Source organism: Myodes glareolus, chromosome 11, assembly GCF_982192425.1.
Source record: "Myodes glareolus chromosome 11, mMyoGla1.1, whole genome shotgun sequence".
NCBI lineage: Eukaryota > Metazoa > Chordata > Mammalia > Rodentia > Cricetidae > Myodes > Myodes glareolus.
In genome coordinates this window covers 65,432,311-65,451,684 of record NC_142036.1, presented here as the reverse complement: position 1 = coordinate 65,451,684, position 19,374 = coordinate 65,432,311, and the positions used below count along the sequence as shown (strand labels likewise).

The window sequence follows — 19,374 nt, the reverse complement described above, 5'->3', positions numbered from 1 at the left end:
GGTGTTTGGTTTGCATGCATGTCTGTGTAAGAGTGTCAGGTCCCCTGGAACAGGAGTTGTAGACGGTTGTGAGCTACCGTGTGGGTGCTGGGAATTGAACCCTGGGTCCTTTGGAAGAAAAGGCTAATGATCTTAACTGCTGAGCAGTCGTCTCTCAACAGGATCTGTTCTCTCCTTGCACTGTGTGTGTCCTAGAACTTGAACTCAGGTTGTCATACTTTGCTGCAATGACCTTTACCCCCGAGCCATCTTGATCAGCCCAAGGAATTAAACTTTTTTGTGTGTGTGAGTGTGAGGGCTGGGTTTTTGGGATAGGGTTTCTCTGTGTTGCCCTTGTTCTCCAGAAACTCTCCTTGTAGAGCAGGCTGGCCTTGAACTCACAGAGCTCCACCTACCTCTGGAAAGGAATGGAATCTTAATGGGACCTGTTTATTATTCTTAATCATGAGCTTATACAGTAGAAGAAAAGTTGATGTTCATTAGTTTCTGCTTTTCCTTTATTTTAAAGCCTGGGTCTTGCTAGATCACCTAGGCTGATCTTGAACTTGTCACTCTCCTCTGTTTGTTTATGAAATATTGGAATTACAGACTTGTGCCACCACGACTGGTTTCATTTTTAAATTTTTCCTATGTTTTAATTTTTTTAAAAAACATGTTTGCTTGCTTGAACACAATTTTTAGGACACCCCCCCATACACACGTGTGTAGAGTAGATCTGAGTACAGTCCTTTTATTTTATTTTATTTTTGATCTTCCTTGGTCAATATATAAAGGAAGCACTATGTGAATACCAGCCCCTTAAGGCCTGTCTTAACCTCCAGACCCATGGGCATGTTATCTCACATGCAGAAAGGACTTCAGAGGTTGTTTTTTCAAGTTACCAGAAGGAACATAACTTTGCAAATATAGCTTTAAGATTTTGACTTCAAAAAGTCTAACAGAACAAATTCTATTACTTAAGCCAAAGACTTACGGTCAGTTTGCCACACCCCTTTAAGAACTGGTACAAGCCACAGCAAATGTTTGTGCTTTTTCTCCAATGTCGTCCTATACTGGCTGGCCATGTTGTTTCAAACAATAACTTTCCAGAAAATAAAAAGAGCCAACTATAAAGCAAGGATTTTAGAAATGATGTTTCTTTATATGTATTTGTAGATATGACCTCTGAAGTAGAGTTACCTGTGAGCGTCCGTGAAGGAATACATTCCAAAACTTCATCTCTGAAAAGGAACGAGGAAGATTCAGAATCCTGGGAGGACCCTGAAGAGCCTGCTGTGGTGGACACTGGCAGCTCTGTGGAAGGTGCCTTGCTTGGTAGTCAGCTGGTTTCTCAACAAGGTAAGAAATGGTTATCTGTTCCAGTTCATCGGCTGAAGAAGAAAGTAGATTCGGAAATGATAGATCACATGGTGATATGTTTTATTTCTAAACCAACAGAACATGACGCAGAATTTCAGATTCTGAAGTATTTATTTCAAATTGATGTCTTCGGCTTCATGAAGTTTGCTTTTTCAACAATCGAAATTCTTACAGAAAGGGTGAGTCAGATTTAAAATTTTTATTTATATTTATTTAATGTGTTATGTGTGTGTGTGTGTGTGTGTGTGTGTGTATACACATGTGTGTGAGAGAGAGTCACGATACACATGTGGAGGTCAGAAGACAATTTGTTAGAGTCTGTTTTCTCATTCCCCATGTGGGTCTTAGGGATCAAACCCACTAGGCTTGCCAGCAAGCTCCTTTACCAGGTGAGCCATGCCACCCACCCCATGGATTTTTAAATCTTTTGCAATATTTTTTACCCAATACATGAATGACTTATGTGCTTGAGCGACTCTTCCCTCACAAGCCTCGCAGTGCTTCCCTTTCCATGAAATCTTACGTGTGAGTTCCTCTCAGATAAAGGTTTTGTTAATAGATGTTGTTAGGAATTTATTTATTTATTTTTGAAGCAGGGTTTCTCTGTGTATACCTGGCTGTCCTGGAACTCACTCTACTGACAAGGCTGGCTTCAAACTCACAGATCTGCCCGCCTCTGCCTCACAAGTGCTGGGTATAAAGGTATGCACTACCACCGCCCAGCAGGAATTTTTTAAAAAAGATTATGAATAATGATTTTCTGTTTTTTGTTTTGTTTTGTTTTGTCGGTAAAATTATACTAAGTGAGTCAATTAGAAATAATATGCGTTAAGAGTCTTGAACAAATTGTTAGTACCAAATGACAGTTGTGATCTTGAAGTAATGTAATAAGAATACAAATCCAGGGGCTGGAGAGTTGGCTCAGCGGTTAAGAGCACTAATTGCTCTTCCAGAGGTCCTGAGTTCAATTCCCAGCAACCACATGGTGGCTCACAGCCATCTGTAATGAGATCTGGTGCCCTCTTCTGGCCAGCAAGGAGACAGACAGAACACTGTATACATAATAAATAAATAAATCTTTAAAAAAAAAAAGAATACAAATCCAACCAACACTATAGTACTTAATTTTACTGTAGCAAAAATTTCAAATTCTGTTCACATTCTCTTTTGTTGCTAATCTGATTGTCTGCTATATGTGGTTTCTCACATCTGCAATACCAGCATTTGAAAAGTAGAGGCAAGAGGATTGTCAGTTGGAGTTCAGTTTGGGCTCCAAAGTGAAAACTCCATCTGAGAAAGGGGAGGGAGCCCTGGAGAGCCGGCTCAGTGATTAAGGGTACTTGTTGCTCTTGCAGAGGACCTGGGTTCAGTTCCTGGCACCGACATGTCAGGTTACAATCTCTAACTGGAGTTACAGATGTAACTCACCCTCTTCTGGATACCAGAGACACTAGGCACACACATGGTGCACATACACACATGTAGGCAAAATATCATGCATATAAAGATAAATACATTTTTAAAAAACTTATTACTAAGTGAGATATAGCCCTGCAACAGGGTCCCACTTTAGTATTAAGCACAAAAGAAATCTTCTGCAGGTGGGTGGTGGTGGTGCATGCCTTTAATTCCAGTACTCAGGAGGCAGAGTCAGGTGCATCTCTGAGTTCAAGGGCAGCCTGGTTTACAGACTGAGATCCAGGGCAGCCAGGCCTACACAGAGAAAACTTGTCTTGAAAAACAAAAAGAAATATTCTCCACTGAAAATTATACCAGAGAAATTAAGAACTTAAAAAATAATTTACTAATCAGAACATGATATTTAAGTCACTATAAAATATTTATTTAATGAAACCTACTAAGTATGCTTACTTTTGTGGGCTTAGTAAATGCAGTCAAATATATTTTCCTTAACTGTCTTGGTTGAAATTCTTTAGATATGACAATATTGAATTTAAGTTTTATTGTTCTTTTAAAAAGAATATGATGATGATGGGATGCCCCGGGCGGCTCGCGGAGCAGCTCCTAGTCCGACAAGGATGACCCTGGGTCCCTGCAAGATCTCCAGGGTGGGGGCGCCATGCGTCCGGGGGAGTCAGGTGGCCAGGGGAGTCAGGTGGGCGGTTACGGCGGATAAAAGGCTCACAGGACATAGTATTATTTAAAGAAGAGGGAGACATTTATTGCTTAAAGAAGAGAAAAACAGAGAGGCATAAGAGAAACAGAGAGAACAAAGACACACATACACACAACACGAGACAAACACATAAGAGAGAGAAGATGGCGGTGAGGGAGGTCCGAAGTGGCTGGGGTGGGCGTGGTTAGTTCTTAAAGTGACAGCAAAAGAATAACAAGTTTATTTTAATTTTTTTTGTGGTCTTGGAAAGTTACATATTCTTTGGAGAAACATCTTAGTATTAAACCTTCATTGTTAGAGGCTGAGACTAGACAATAGGCTCCTGGTGAAGTGGACTTGTACATTGTTTTTTAAAGTCATTGTCGGACCTGGAGGTGGTGATGCACGCCTTTAATCCCAGCACTCTGGAGGCAGAGGCAGGTGGAGCTCTGTGAGTTTGAGGGCAGCCTGGTCTACAGAGAGAGTTCCAGGGCAGTCAGAGGTGTGACACCGAGAAAACCTGTCTGGTGATGTGGGCTTGTGATGCAGCTCCATGGAGGAGAGAACGTGTTGGGTTGCACAAGGCCTTGGGTTTAGTTCCCCAGTTCTGAAAACAACTGTAGCAAAATACAGCGCGCAAAACAACCGTAACAAAACACAGCGTAGCAAAACACACACGCGCGCGCGCACACACACACACACACACACACACACGAGTCTATTATCAATATTTAAAATGCGAGTTCATTTAACAATTCCGGATTCTCTCGGAAAGCTAAAAGATTGCAATAGAAACCTCTCTAGTCTGGCAATGCTCAGGCTGACGAACGTAGACTTGTACTGTGCAACCGCTTGCATGTATTTTAACTGCTTGGCTTCTCTGGGGCCCGCAGCCCACAATCATTGGATTACATGTTCTAAAGAGCCTCTAACAGACCTGGAACCTAGTAATCTGGCACGGCTTTGAGGCACCCATTACACAGATCTGAAAAGCTCCTGCAAACAAAAAACCGGAGCAATTTTCCAGTTAAGTTTGAGTGATCATTTTCTTGCCTGGTGGCGGTGATTGTTTCAGTTAGCTAGTGTTTCAGGCTGATGATGTGTAGATGTGCTTTCCTGGTCTCATTCGAGCGATAGCAGCAAACACAGCTTTTTATCAACTTCATTTCATAGTTGAGGAACCTCTCGAAGTTCTAACATTCCTCTGTTCCCCCCTAGAATGCTTCATTTATAGGTGTTGTAAACAAGACCACGGCCCACTCCTATTGAACAGGTAGCTCCTGATTCAATAGATTCTGAGAACGGCTCTTACATCATACCTGCAGAGAATAGCAGTGTGTCACGACAGACTTCCTTCCAAAAGAGGAGTGTGTCACTAGTGCTGAACTCAGTGGGAGTAGCTAGGCACAGCTCTGACATAGGGCCTTCATGAGGGAAACCAGTTTCTCAGGCCGTGGACTAGGTTTTCTGGTTAGCGATGTCTAGTGCCAGTGGATGCTCTCTTGTAGTTGGGAAGAGCACTAATATCATTTGCTGTCATTTCCTTGGAAGCAGGTCCTTCATAGGATAATAAAATCTCATGTCCACAAAGAACAGTCTTGAAATATCTTTCATCTGGTAGGACTTATGTACTCTATGTGAATAGACTGTAGGATAAAATCTTTACTGTTTAAGTAGTTATCAATCTTAGGACTTTTCTTTCCACTTGTGGATCTTACTGTATGTTATGTATAATATTTTTCAGAAAATATCTATCTACAGGCATAAATATGTGTGCACACATTGTCTTCAATAAGTTTTGAAGTCCATGAAATTGGATTCCAGGTTGGTAGTCACAGCCCCACCTATAGCACCCCTCTGTCTCAGTGTCCAAACAGGATCACACTGTGTGTGGAAACAGGAGTGCAGAAGGTATTAAGATCTGGACTCTTTCTCAAGGATATGAAGTGTTCAGGAGAGCTGTATTTCCACGTTGGGGTATTTTAACATGAACCTCCTAAGACATGAAGCAGGAAGGTCTGCGTGAGGAGGTCAGTGTCGCTGTGACGGTGATGCCTTCAGAAGTTAGATTTCAAATTGTGCACTGACTGTTAAGTTTACTGCTTTTGCCGTGGAGAAATTTTTGCTATAGGTATGCTTGGGTTTTTCTTCATTCTAAAATTTCACTTGTCTCATTTCTGCTTTTAGCATTTGGGATGGTAACTATTGCAGATTGGAAAGGGGCACACGATTAACATAGGGAAGACAGGCTGAGCAGAGCAATTCTTTCTTTCCTATTAACAAATCCTAAGATCCTGTAAGATTCTGGAGCCCATTAAAATGCTCAGACGTACTGAAGAATTTTTTTTGGAGTAATTAATTCAAGTGTTGTGATTGAAGCTTTAAGCGTCTTTGAAATTTAAGATAAATTTTAAGCTCACTTCAGTATTCACATAAGCTAATTTCAACCCAATCCGACACGTATGAACGTTGTGCGCTAGCTTAAAACTGGAGTGTTGAGCAACTTCGGCTATCTCCGATAGCAGCGTTTCTGAAACTCCCTAGGGTGATGTGGCAAAGAACAATTTGAGTTTCGACAAAGTAGGCCTCAGTTTGGTCCTAAGTCACTGGGTAACCGTGGGTGTTTCTGACTTTGTGTGAGTGCTTGTGGCATGAAGGTGGTGTTTTCACTAGAAGGTTTTATTACAGGAATTTATAAAGGTTTTATGATTTCCTGTGTCAAGTTCTCTTGGGCTCCTCTCATCTGCTTAACTGAAGACGCCTTAGTTTGGGATAAGACAAAAGTGTTAGTGAAGAAAACACACACTAGAGACAGGTTATCTTTTAAACCTTATGTTTAAAATCGTCTCTCCCAGTACTTCATGCCATGGCCCTAAAAATAGAGCCCTAAATTTAGAGGGCAAGCTGCTACATATAGTTCCTTTCTCCGTGAGCGCCCCGTGCTGGGCAGAAGTCCACACGGGCTTGATTTAGGTACCGAGGCGCTAATGGAGTTTAAGACTGGGGCTCCTGGCTAGTGCCCACCAGGTGACCTCAGGTGAGTGAACCTGAAGGCCGGGCAGAGGAGGACTGAAGCGGGCTTGCCCAGGAGAGGTTAAACTCTGACCAGAGCACACACACAGTTGACCCCAATGCCTTCGTAGCCAGAGTCCGAAGGGCCGACGCGGAAGGCTTGACGCGCGCCGGCTCGTGCACCGCCGAACGTTCTGGCTGGAATTGTGACGAAGGCCAGCGTCTCTCTGCCCGGCAACGCAGTGTTGGTTTTGTGCTTGAGAAGAGAGGACAGGAGCGCGTTGGGAGCTGGGACAAGGGGTGTATTTTCACCCCGGGACCGCTCCCGAGGCCTCGGCTGCGACTGCAGTCGCAGGCTTAGTGCTCTGTATCTCCGTTCTCAGGGTTTGGAGGCCCCGGCGAGGAGCTTGGGCCCTTTAAGTGCGAGCGCGGACGTGTCCGCGGAGTTGGGTAGAGGTAGAGGAGGCGTCTCCACCGCACCGGCGAGACCAAGACCGGGGGTGAGAGGCGGGCTCCCCCCGCGGGGCCCGCGGTGGTGCGGGCCGGCCGCCGGCGCCTTCGCCTTCCCAGCGCCCCGCCGACTGCGCCCGGGCCTGCTGCTGGCCGGCGGGCCGGCTGCGAGGCCTCCGCCCCTGGGCGCGGCGATGATGGGGTCCGGGGCCGCCGCCGGGTGCGTGCGGCTGCTTCTGGAGCTGCTGCGCTGGGTGAGTCCTGGGCTCGGGAGCCGTGGGCCCGGTGGGGCCGAGCGTGTGCGGCGGGGGAAGCTAGCCGGAGCTCAGCGCGCTCGCCCGGCCTGTGCTAGTCTGCTGTTCGCCGCGGGGAAAGGGGCCGGGGATCCGGAAGGCAACGTGGAACTTCCAGAGGGGCCCGCACCGTTCTCAATTCCGGAGTCAATTTGCCTGAACATTATTTATTTTGAACAGGGGTCAGTTACACGTGGTAACTGCCGGAAACTGGAGTTTCTTGGCGATGAAACTTCTTACCTAAGAGGACACCTAGCCGGGGCCAGAGCTAAGATTCTAATTCCTCATTATTTTCCCCAGTAAAGAATAATGCCCTTTTGATATGCCTTTAATTGTAGTGTGCCTTCTTCCCTTTCGTTATTGTTACTGTAAAATGTGTTCTTGTAAACTCTAGAGATAGTGAACGCTCAGGATCCAAAGTATATATCTGTTTTTTTCTCTCTCATTTTGTAAGCAGGCGGCTGAGGTTTTGCTCTTTAAGTGTTTGTGAGTGGTTTTCTTGTTGCTGTTGACGTGTTTAGGAACACACACACAGTTTTTGAAAACTCCATTGCATTTTAAAAAAGACCATTTAAATACTGCAGCTGTTCTGATTAACCAGTTGTGAGTATCCTCTAGTTGTTGAATTTAAAGTAATCTTGCCATGCTCATGCTTCGTTTATCTGATAGCCATGGTGTAGTGGGCGCTCCCACTCATGAATGCAAACGCTCCGTGGAGGTTCTAAGTGAACTAAGAGTTTTGGTCCTTTTCAGCATGTTGTCTTTTTAGGGAGAGAACACGCAAAAATTAATGCACAGTCGAAGCCGATTGTTTATAGAAGCACACATGCAAAACAAGGGGAGGGAGAGATTGTATTTTCTTGGGTTGTTGGGAAAGTCTTTTTAGAGGCTGAGCACATAGCTAAAGTAGATGTGAAAACAGCGTGCGCAGGAGCTCAGCTGCTCAGAGCATAAAGTGAGCCAAGGACTGCTGGAGGGTGCAGGAGAGCCATTGAAGGCTTTTCAGGGGCTAGACTTTTAGAAAAAAGTATAGATTTTCCTGAAAGTATGTAGGTCAGACGTCAGGGGACAAAACAGGAAGGAGAAATGACAGTGGTTGTAGTGATATCTTGTTTGTGTTTTAAGTCAAGCTTGCCTGAAGACTAGAATGCAGAGCTAAGCCCCTAGAAACCAGAGTGAGTGGCGGCACACACCTTCAATTCCAGGACTCCGGAGACAGGCAGAGGGATCTCTGTTACTTCAAGGCCACCCTGGCCAACACAGTCATTGAATCTGTCTAAAAGAGAAACAGTTTACACAATGGTGATCCCATGCCTTTAATTCCAGCACTAGGGAGGTGGATACAGGAGTGATATGGCTGGGGAGAGGAATATAAGGCGGGAGGAGAGAAGAGATCAGTGCAGTCCGAGGTTTGGTGGAGACAGTTGCAGTCTGAGGAGACAGTCTGAGGAGACAGTTTGAGGACAGGATTGCCCCTTTGGTCTGAGCATTGTTAAGGTAAAAGGTCTCTCTAGTGGCTGGCTGCTCTGCTTCTCTGATCCTTCAGCTTTCACGCCCTAATATCTGACTTCGGGTTTTATTTATTAAGACCAATTAGAATTCGTGCTACAGGTGGTGAGGATACAGAAGGTGGTCCTAAATAGGACTTTTTTGATTAGTTGTGGAGAGGGATGGGATGTGGGGAGAATCTAGAATAATCCCAAATCTCTGGCTGTGTCACTAAGTTACTGAGATGGGATTTGTGGTACGAGAAGCATACTGTAAATGAGGCATAATTTCAGGTCACACACATCTCCCTTAAAACTAACAGTTAGGACCCAGGGAAATGGCTCAGTGTTAAGTCCTTGCTATGCAAGTGTGATCTGGAGTTGGAACCCTCACAGGCAATGTGAATGCTAGGCTTATGGTACCCCCAGCTCTAGCATTGGGTGGAGATGTGTGTAGGGGAATCCCAGGCTCGCTGGTCACCATTTAGCCAAGAATCTAGGTTCAGCAGGAGACCCTGCTGTCTCAGAAAAATTAAGGTGGAGAAGGAAGACATCTCCATGTCACCCTCTGGCTTTTCTGCATATGCTCATGCAGTGGACACATAAAACACACGCCTAATAGTTACCAACACTTGGCTTTGATAAGGCTGGTAATGAGGGACATGGAGAGATTTTGCAAACTTTGCAGGATTTTTCATGCTTCAATTGTCTATGTGGATGTGTTTTGCTGATCTCAGGGCAACAGTCCCTCGCACACCTTCAGGATGGTGTTGCTGTGGGTTTTGTACTGGTGCTGTTTGTCAGATTGAGAAATGTCGCCCTAGTTTGCAGAGTCTCTTGATCATTATTAGAGGACATTTGATTTTGTGAAATATTTTCTTAGTATCTGTTGATGTCATTTTTTCTTATTTCTTTTACTATGGTATATAGCATTGATTTTTTTAACTTAAAAATTACGTTTATTCGTGTGTGTGTGTGTGTGTGTGTGCTTGTGCATGGAAATCCAAGGACCCAGGAATCTGTTCTTTTTCCTTCTACCATGTATTCTGGGGTTCAAACTCTGGTCATCAGGCTTGGTGGCAAAGTTCTTACCTATTGAGTCATCTTCCTGGCCCAATAACTTTTTAAGAAAGGCTTTCACAACTACAAATTTCCCTTTTATGCACTGAATTAGCTGTATTTTATAAGTTCTGTTGTGTTGTATTTTTTCTATTTATCTGAAAGCATTTTATTTTTATTGGAAAAAACCCTTTATTTTATGTGCGTGGGTGTTTTGCTCCTGCACATATGCCTCTGCACCATGTGTTTGTGGTGCCTGAAGATGCCACAAAAGCGTGTCGGATCCCCTGGGACTGGAATTATGGACCCTGTTGGATGCTGGGAATTGAACTCGGGTCCTCTGGAAGAACCATCAGTAGTACTCTTAACTGTTGAACCATCTCACCATCCCCTGGAAGTATTTTCTAATTTCCGTAGTTGGATTGGAGACATGGTTCGGTGGGGAAGACACCTGAGTTCAGATCCCCAGAACCCACATTAAAGTTGGGCAGAGAAGAGGCATCTGTAATTGGTCCCTCTTGGTAAGCAGAGGAGGAGGCAGGAGGCTCCAGACACTGGATCTGTGTTTTTCCTCTGCAGGGAAATGTTTTGTCAAACACAATGCATATAGATAAAACATGACTTTTAAGTCAGTGAAAAGTACCCAACCCAGGTCATTGATATTCTTTTGTAGTTTTTTTTTTTTTTTTAAACTCCAGGGGCCTGCCACCCAGCTCCATAAATACATGGAGATTTATTCTTATGATTGCCCGGCCTTAGCTTGGCTTGTTTCTAGCTAGCTTTTCTAACTTAAATCATCCCATTTCTCTTTAACTACATTTTGCCTCTGGACTTTTTACCTTTCTCTATTCTATGTGTCTTTCTGTCCTTCTTAATCGGTAACTGGCCCCTGGTGTCCTCCTTTCTTCCTTTCCTTGCTTACTCTTCTCCAGATTTTTCCTATTTATTCTCTCTGCCATGCAGCCCCTCCTGTCCTTTCTCCTGCCTAGCTATTGGCCATTCAGCTCTTTATAGATCAATCAGGTGTTTTAGGCAGGCAAAGTAACACAGCTTTACAGAGTTAAAAAAAAAAGGATGTAACATAAAAGAATGCAACACATCTTTGCATCATTAAACAAATGTTCCAAAGTATAAATGAGTGTAACACATTTTAAACTAATATATTCCACAACATTTTTTTTGTTGTTGTTGTTCAAGGCAGGGATTCTCTGTGTAATAGTCCTAGCTGTCCTGGAACTCACTCTAAAGACCAGACTGGCCTTGAACTCAAAAAGATCCACCCACCTCTGCCTCTGGAGTTCTGGAATTAAAGGCACGCTCCATGCTGCCCCTTCCTTATCCTTGAAACTTTACTGGAGTTAAGCTCTGGGAATCTCCTCATAGCTCCTGTTTGAAAACCTCTGTGTTTCACACCACATTTGTCTCTCAGTACAAGCACACTTGTAAGTTGTAAGAAAACATGGTCGGAGGTTTTCTGCTCAGTATTACATGGCAGCCCATTTCATATTCCTAGAGCTGACCTCAGCCACACGACTGTGGAATGTGGAAGACTTGCATTGATAGGCTAACTTCTTTTGTCTTGAAGGTCGTGGCAGCATTGCCTGAAGATATGAAAGCAGAGTTCAGTGCCAATGGATTTTCAATGGAATTGGTGATCTGTGTGCTTACCGGTGGACTGCTTGTCTTCCTCCTGTTTCTGTGGAGAGCCTTCCGATCAGTAAGTAACCACTCAGACTAAGAGAATGGTCATTCTGGGTTTGTGTTTTTTAAGTTCATTTTATTTTATATGTATGACTGTTTTGCCTACGTGTATGTATGTGTATCACCTGTGTTTCTGGTACACACAGAGTTGAGAAGAGGATCCTTGGTACTGGAGTTCCTGATGATTGTGGGCTACCATGTGGGTGATGAGAATTGAATCCTGGTCCAATACAAGAGTAACAAGTGCTCTTAGCCACTGAGCCATCTCTCCAACCCTCATTCTGTCTTTAGACAGAACAACTGTTTGGAGAAACTTGTTATTTCAGGGAAATAAGTTAGGGCAGAGTGTTCTGGGCTGCTCATGGTAATATGTAATTATTGGAAAGTGAATATGGATTTAGAGAAATGTTTTCACATGTAAGGAATTTTGAAAGGATTTTCTTTGTAGGAATACTGTACACTAGTTCCAAAGCCCCACCCTTTTCTTTTTTTTTTTCTGTTTTGAGGGGGGAGTCTGCGTTTGTTTTGGTTTGTGAAGACAGGGCTTCTCAGTAGCTATGGAGCCTGTCCTGGAACTCGCTCTGTAGACCAGGCTGGCCTCGAACTCACAGAGATCTGCCTGCCTCTGCCTCCTGAGTGCTGGCATTAAAAACTACTTTTTCTTAGGGCCAAATATGTGCATGGGAAACATCTTTTTTTAAAGATTTATTTCTTTATTATGTATATACTTTTCTGTCTGCATGTCTGTCTGCAGGCCAGAAGAAGGCACAGATGGTATGAGCCACCATGTCGTTGCTGGGAATTGAGCTCAGGACCTCTGGAAGAGCAGCCAGTGCTCTTAACCTCTGAGCCATCTCTCCAGGCTGGGAAACATGGGTTTAAGTGGAATTAAACAGGTGTCTTTATAATGCGGCTGTCTCAGAGCCTATAATATGATAGCACAATGTGGCTCTAGGGTGGGAGACCCACTGGGTAGCATTGTTTTCACTGGGAATAGAATGCTTTTGGGTCATATGCTCACTGTAAAGCCATAAGAAAGTTATTAACTTAGGAAAAGTCATATAGATTTACTTGAAGGTGTATTTGTTTTAATGCAATTTTGTTAAAAATTTGTTTCAGATTCAAAGCCGATTTTATGTGGGTAAGTTTTTTTTTATTCTGTCTTAGATCCCGTGCTTGTATATAATTAATAAAACTTGTAACAGTTTAGTTATAGTAATAATCTTTCTTTTGCTTTCTCAGGAAGAGAAAGAAAACTTGCTCTAGAACTTTCAGCACTAATTGAAGAGAAATGTAAACTACTTGATAAACTCAGCCTCGTTCAGAAGGAGGTGAGAGGTGTCTGAAAATGATGTCAGTGGAGAGCGTGGGGCTTAGTGGTTGTTCGTGGGTCACTCAGGGCCATCAGAGCTCCGTTGCCGAGCACCTGCCTCACTTAGGCCTTCTCTTTGCAGCCACCCTGGTGATGTCTAGTGCTTATCTTTCCTGACTAACCAGGTGGAGCACTTTCGTTTGTTTATTGTTCATTTAGATAGTCTTCTTGTGAACTTGCATTTTTAAGTCTTTTTCGCCTTAAAAAGGACATTATTATTGTGTGTGTCTCTTTGTGTTGTTGAGTGTGTACATGTACCAAGGCATCTGTGTCGTGATTGTAGAACATGGAGGAGTTGGGCTGGAGAAATGGCTCAGCGGTTAAGAGCACAAATTGCTCTTCCAGAGGACCCGGGTTCAATTCCCAGCACCCACATGGCGGCTCACAACTGTCTGAAAATCCAGTTCCAGGGGATCTGACACCTTCACACCAATGTACATAAAATAAAGATAAATAAATCATAAAAAAAAAATTAAAAAAGAAAAGAACATGGAGGAGTCGGTTCTCTCCTTTTCCATGTGGGTCCCAGGGATTGAAGTCAGTCTTGGCGGCCAGCTCCTTAAGTACCAAGCCATCTCACTGGCCCATTTCCACCCTTTTAAAAGCACTCATAATCTTTTTTTCTTTATGTCATATAGAAGTAGGACTTTTGTTTTGAATAGTTTATATCTTATATATGAGTTTTGTCAGATGTGTGGATTGCAAATATGTTGTGGCTAACATTTCTGTTTTGTTTGGTGTCTTAGAAGGTAGAGGTTTAGGATTAGAATTTTAGTGTAGTGTCATGTGTCGAGTTTTGCTTACCAAGGGTGTAGTGGTGCCCTTACTTGTCATCGCGTAGAGACTTTACTTACTGTTTTCATTCGGCTTAGTTAGCTTGCTAGGGCTGCTGTGACAAAATGCCACTTTAGCAACAGGGGTGAATTTCCTACAGTTCTGAAAACAAGAGTCCAAGATGGAGGCATAGGTAGGCTGTGCTTTCTCTGTGGCCTGGCCCTTGACTTGTGGATAGTGCTGCCTGCTTGCCATGTCTCACTCTGTCTTCTTAGGAGACCAGGCATACTAGGTTAGGGTCATCTTACTGCCTCATTTTATCCATTATTATTTAAAGGTTTTGTCTCCAAATAACACACATTCTGAGGTGCTGAGGCTTAAGAGACAAGGTTTCTCTGTGTCGCCTTAGCTGTCTTGGAACTTGCTTTGTAGATCAAGCTGACCTCAGACTTAGAGAATCTGCCTCCCAGAGTGCTGGGATTAAAGATGTACACTAACACTGCCCAGCTCTCTTCCTCTTCCTCCTCCTTTTCCTCCTCCTCCTCTTCCTCCTCCTCTTCTTCTCCTCCTTCTTCATTTTTTTTATTTTATATGCATTGGTGTTTTGCTTGCATGTATGTCTGTGTGAGGGTGTCAGATCTCCTGCAACTGGAGTTACAGACAGTTGTGAGCTGCTGTATAAGTGCTGGGAACTGAACCTGAGTCCTATTTATCAAAAATAAGTGCTCTTTATTTTTGTTTTGTATGTATGAGTGTTTTGCTTGCATGTATATGTGTGTGCTGGATGTGGGCCTTCTACCTTCTCAGTGCTGGGATTAAAAGTGTTAGAGATATGAAAAGCCACAGAGAAAATATTACTTACCAGTATTTAAGACATAAAGAAGGGTCAGAAAGGGAACACTAGCAAAATAGGAAATGTGTAGGTGTCAGAGCTATGAAAAGCAATAGAGAAAATTTTATGTATTAGGTTAGAGGAAAAGGCTGTGTAGAAGAGCCTTTCCCACCAAGGCACAAGTTCCTACGTACCAACCAAGCACCTAACATGTTCAGAACAAATAGATAAATAAAAATAATTAAAAAGTATGTAGAAGTAATTGGAAAATAAAAATTACAGATTAAAGTAATAAGCACACAAATGAGGAATAAAATGAGGAAGGGGCTGTCCTTGCCCCGCTTTCATTTCCTCTCCATTTGTTGTGTTGCTTGTATTTTCCATAAATGACCTTTATTGTCATGGGGGTCTTTCCTCTTACACATAAACCTTTTGGTAAGGAAGCTGAATTTTGTTCAGCTCTGTGTTGATCCATGTGCTTGTGTTTGCTCATGTGGGTTGGTGAAGTGACGAATCACACTGACTGTTTAGCTTTAGTGTCAAGGGTAAATTCCACATGATTAGATTTCTAACCTTTTAAGTTTCATTTGTTAGAAATATATTGAGAATTTTGCGGTAGTTGTTTCCAGACACATTGACCTATTTTCTTTTTCTTGTGTTGTCTATTTCTTGCTTAGTTATCAAAATGATACTTTTTGAAATATTGAGGAAAGCACGGGGTCCTGTCCTAAAGCTCTTCTGACTTAGCAGGTCCTGAAGTGTACACATTGTTTCATCATGGCTTCTAATTCTAAAATCCTTACCTAGTTCCCTGCCTGTGTGAGTCTCTTATTGGAAGAAGAAATGCACACCGCTGGGTTTGCTGTCTGCAGGGTTCTCTTCTCCCGTTCGTCTTTGCTGTTTGAGTAGTTCTCAGAGGCCTCCAGACAGACCCTTTCCTTTGGTGTGTTAGCTAGCTGTTGTTCAGCAGGAAGCTTGATTCAAAAACAACATAGTCTTCAGTTTAATCACCCCCTTAAAGACTTGCCAAATCTTGGGTTGTTTTCTATTTTATTATTCTTAGTTTTTTATTCCTTGTTGATTATTTTGTCTTTTAAAAATTTTATCTTCCTTGCTTGCTTTATTTGTCCTCTGTGTAAATATCTGATGGCCAGTGCTGCGTCGTCTCCTGTTAATTTGTTTGGGGATGATAGAGCTCTCACTTCTTTGAGTGCTCATTAGCATGCACTTGCTTTAGAGTTTCCACCCCCAGCAGACTTTGGGACCACTTTGCTCCAAGAGAATTTTACATATGTGGAAATAGATTGTTTTCCTTTTAGGCGTCTATTTAGATACACTTTGAGATAAAGTTTGTAGTTTTTACTCACATGTTGCCTTGTTTCATTCAGTATGAAGGCTTAGAGTCATCTTTAAAGGAGGCCAACTTTGACAAGAAGTCAGAAGTACACAGTTTGGAGGTAAAAAAAACAAGCAAACAAACCAAAAAGTATGATTTAAAAGCTAGGGAAAAGATTCTTATTAAATAACAAACTTTAAAAATGTTATCTTCTCAAAAATAATAATTTCAGAGAAATAGGAAATGGCGTATCTGGATCTTAAAAGTTAGAGAAAAAGCAGAAACAGAACATTTGTAGGTGGCATAAAACATTTGAAAACAAAACAATTTGAGCTCTTATTATTAACTTGTTCTGAAGGATACATAACCAGTTTATCAGAATCTATAGGTTTATAGAAAGAAATCCTTTATTCTGTATTCCTAAGAATGCATTGAAGAGACCATCCATTCCTTTTTTTGACATAGTTTGATCCAGGAAAGAGACATAGAACTCTTTCACAAATTCAAGCATAATAGGAGACAAGTAAGTTGTGACCATATTACTTTTTTTCCTTACCATATTAGTAGACATTAACTAGAATTAGACCAGAGGTTTGTATGTAAATAGTGGCATGGTGGTGAATGTTTAATCCCTGTCTATAGATCAGTCCCTGTGTACACATTTTGTCATGGCCACTTTTCAGTCCGTACATGATGTCACTGAATGGGGAGTTTGAGAGACACACAGTTAACTCTCCTGTCTTAGAGGATGCAAGGGTTCCTCTTCTCAGACAGATGAGGATGTGATGGAGTGCCTTGATACTATTTACAGATGGAAGGGTTGTAAAAAGGGAGTCGTGAGCCTCGGTGGTAGAAGCCGTCTGCCCCTGCTGATGTTAAAATAGATAATCGACATTGTGCCTTTGTGTTGAGTCTGGCGTGGCAATGTCATCGTCTGTCCTCACAGGAGTCTGCGTCTTATGATTTAGAATGCCCTTGTAGTAGCCACAAGAAGTTTAGACTCCAAATAAATCCTTATTTTTTTTCTTTGTTACCTGTGAATAGCTTCAGGAACTCTTTGTAGGTTTATTCAGTGAGCATCGAGAACCTTTTGTTCTCTATTGTTTGCCTCTATTATAAATGCTATCCCAGTGGAGATTTATTAGTTTCTCTGAATGGTGGGGTATGCTTATCATCCCGGCACTTGGGGGGCTAATGTTTTAGGATTGCCAAGTTTGTCTCAAAAAACAAACACATGCACAAAATCAAAGCAAATGCCACAAAACAAAACATAGTTTTAGAAGCTGCTTGGTATTCATGGTAACAGAAAAGTTGTTACTGGGTAACAAAGAAATATTTATTCAGACCAATCTAATATTGGTATTACAGGTAATATAAGCATACAAGTTTGTTATGACTATAAATATATGTGAATTATGAGTAAGATGAGTTGAGATGCAGTCACATTAGCTACCTTAGAAAATTATCTGCTACTTTTAGTAATTGTAAACATTTGTAAGGACAGTAGTCATAGTTGGGCACAGACTATAATGAAATACAAGTTTTACAAAGCTTGAGAGTTGACTTTGCAGGTAAAAATCAAACCAATAGAGTAATCTTGATTCAAGTCAGAAGTCCGGTGATGAAATAGTCAGATTTGGGGAGATGCAGGTAAACAGGTATGGACTACTGTAACACATTGTACTTTTGTCTTCTTTTAACAAGTTTGTTGAAGGATCACAAATATCCGAGGTATGTTAATTATAGTATTTAAAATAAAAAACGAATCTAATCATTAATCACTTTAAATTAAAACTATTATAAAAATATGTCATTCAATGGAAAATATGATGCAATCTTGATTTACATTCTTTATATTAAGTTAAACTTGTCCTTTTCACCTGTAACATGCTTTTTAACATGCTTAAGAACTGTTGACAAGCTGTGCTTGGTGGATTTTCTCCAGTCTTCTGTCTTTGTAAATAAGTTTTATTGGAATGTAGCCATATTAATTCCTTCATGGGTAGTCTTTGTTTCTCATGCTTAGCTGCTGGGAGCCTGAAATACTTACACTCTTTATAGAAGTTGCTGGCAACTGCTTGACCTGCTGCTATTTTAATATTACAGAAATGAACAAATGTATAAAGTGTTTATAAATTTGTTTGATTATACTCATTTGATTTTTTTTACCCTAACTAAAAATTCGTATGTCTAGCTTATTAAAATTAGCTTTCTATTTTAGGCAACTTGTGAAAATCTAGAAAAATCCAAATCTGAACTTGAAGATGAAGTACTCCTTCTAGAGAAGGAGCTAGAAGAAGAGAGAGCTAAATATTGTGAACAAGATGAGTTGGTGAGTCTTGTGTATTCCAAGAGAATTATGAATTTTACATATTAATACTTTTGATTAAATATTGAATAAATACTGATAGTGATTAAAATATTACATGTAAGCCAACCATAGTGGTACAAGCTTGTAATCCTAGCACTTGGGAGGACGAGTCAGGAGTTCTAGGCTAGCCTGGCCTGCACAGGGAGAAGAGACACTATCTTCAAAAATGTAAATAAATGAAAATAAATAAATAAAATTCCCAAACCAACCAACCAAATAATAAATCTAACCAAAACAAAACAAAAAGCTCATGCACAAAAGAAATAGAATGTAGAAGACCATGAGAACAAAAATTTCCAGATCTAATCTTTCACTTTTCAGATGTGATCATAGTTCTTTTTTGCATATTCTTTTTTTCTTGTTGAGACAGTCTTGGTTTATAGCCCAGTCTGTATAACTGTGTAATGGAGACTGGCCTCAAACTCCTGATCGTCCTGCCTGTGCCTCTTAAGAGCTGTGATTGCAAGTATGTTCCCCAATACTTGGCGCTCTCATACATTACATTTTCAAAGAAAATTTCCATATTTGCTGTGAAAGTAACATAAATAATATAACTTGAATAATCATATTTCAAGTGAAGGATCTATATGCTGTGAATATATATGTTTTATTACCATTGGTTAATAAAGAAGCTGCTTTGGGCCTGTGAAGGGGCAGAATATAGCCAGGAAATATGAAAAAATATATATATATATATATATATATATATATATATAGAGAGAGAGAGAGAGAGAGAGAGAGAGAGAGAGAGAGAGCAAGAGAGAGTGAGAGAGAGAGAGTGTGAGTAGGTGGAGTCAGGGAGACTCCATGTAGCTGCTTAAGGAGAAAGATGCCCTGGAACCTTACCGGTAAACCATAAGCCTTGAGGTAACATACAAAATAATATGAATGGGTTAATTTAATATGAAAGAGTTAGTAAGAAGCCTAAGCTATTGGCAAAATAGTGTTGTAATTAATGTAGTTTCTGTGTGATTATTTTGGGTCTGGGAGGCAAAGAAACAAATGAGCAATCTCCCACTACAAAATGGCACGCCAACGTGAGCCAGCTACATCCACATAAAACCTGAGAGAGCTTGGAAATGAATTCTGCACACACACACACACACACACACACACACACACACACAGAGAGAGAGAGAGAGTTAAACATGGCTTCATGGGAGCAGCATTTTCTTGGGTGGGCTCTGTTTGCTAGAAGCAAGTAGAGGCACG

General features: G+C 41.6%; 1 protein-coding gene across 8 annotated transcripts in view; it reads left to right on the top strand.

The window, feature by feature from the left end:
• Mia2 (MIA SH3 domain ER export factor 2) overlaps positions 1 to 19,374 on the top strand; it is a 71,063-nt gene that overhangs the window by 15,916 nt on the left and 35,773 nt on the right. For 3 of the 8 annotated variants that reach the window (XM_085697602.2, XM_048415815.3, XM_048415812.3), the window contains exons 5-12: positions 1,156 to 1,338; positions 1,438 to 1,538; positions 11,362 to 11,493; positions 12,597 to 12,618; positions 12,720 to 12,808; positions 15,844 to 15,912; positions 17,496 to 17,522; positions 18,013 to 18,123. In XM_085697602.2, the coding sequence (XP_085553728.2) occupies positions 1,156 to 1,338; positions 1,438 to 1,538; positions 11,362 to 11,493; positions 12,597 to 12,618; positions 12,720 to 12,808; positions 15,844 to 15,912; positions 17,496 to 17,522; positions 18,013 to 18,123 (734 nt within the window). The remainder of the gene's footprint in view (positions 1 to 1,155; positions 1,339 to 1,437; positions 1,539 to 11,361; positions 11,494 to 12,596; positions 12,619 to 12,719; positions 12,809 to 15,843; positions 15,913 to 17,495; positions 17,523 to 18,012; positions 18,124 to 19,374) is intronic. The other 5 variants (XM_085697604.2, XM_085697601.2, XM_048415816.3 and 2 more) reach the window with 3 other exon arrangements.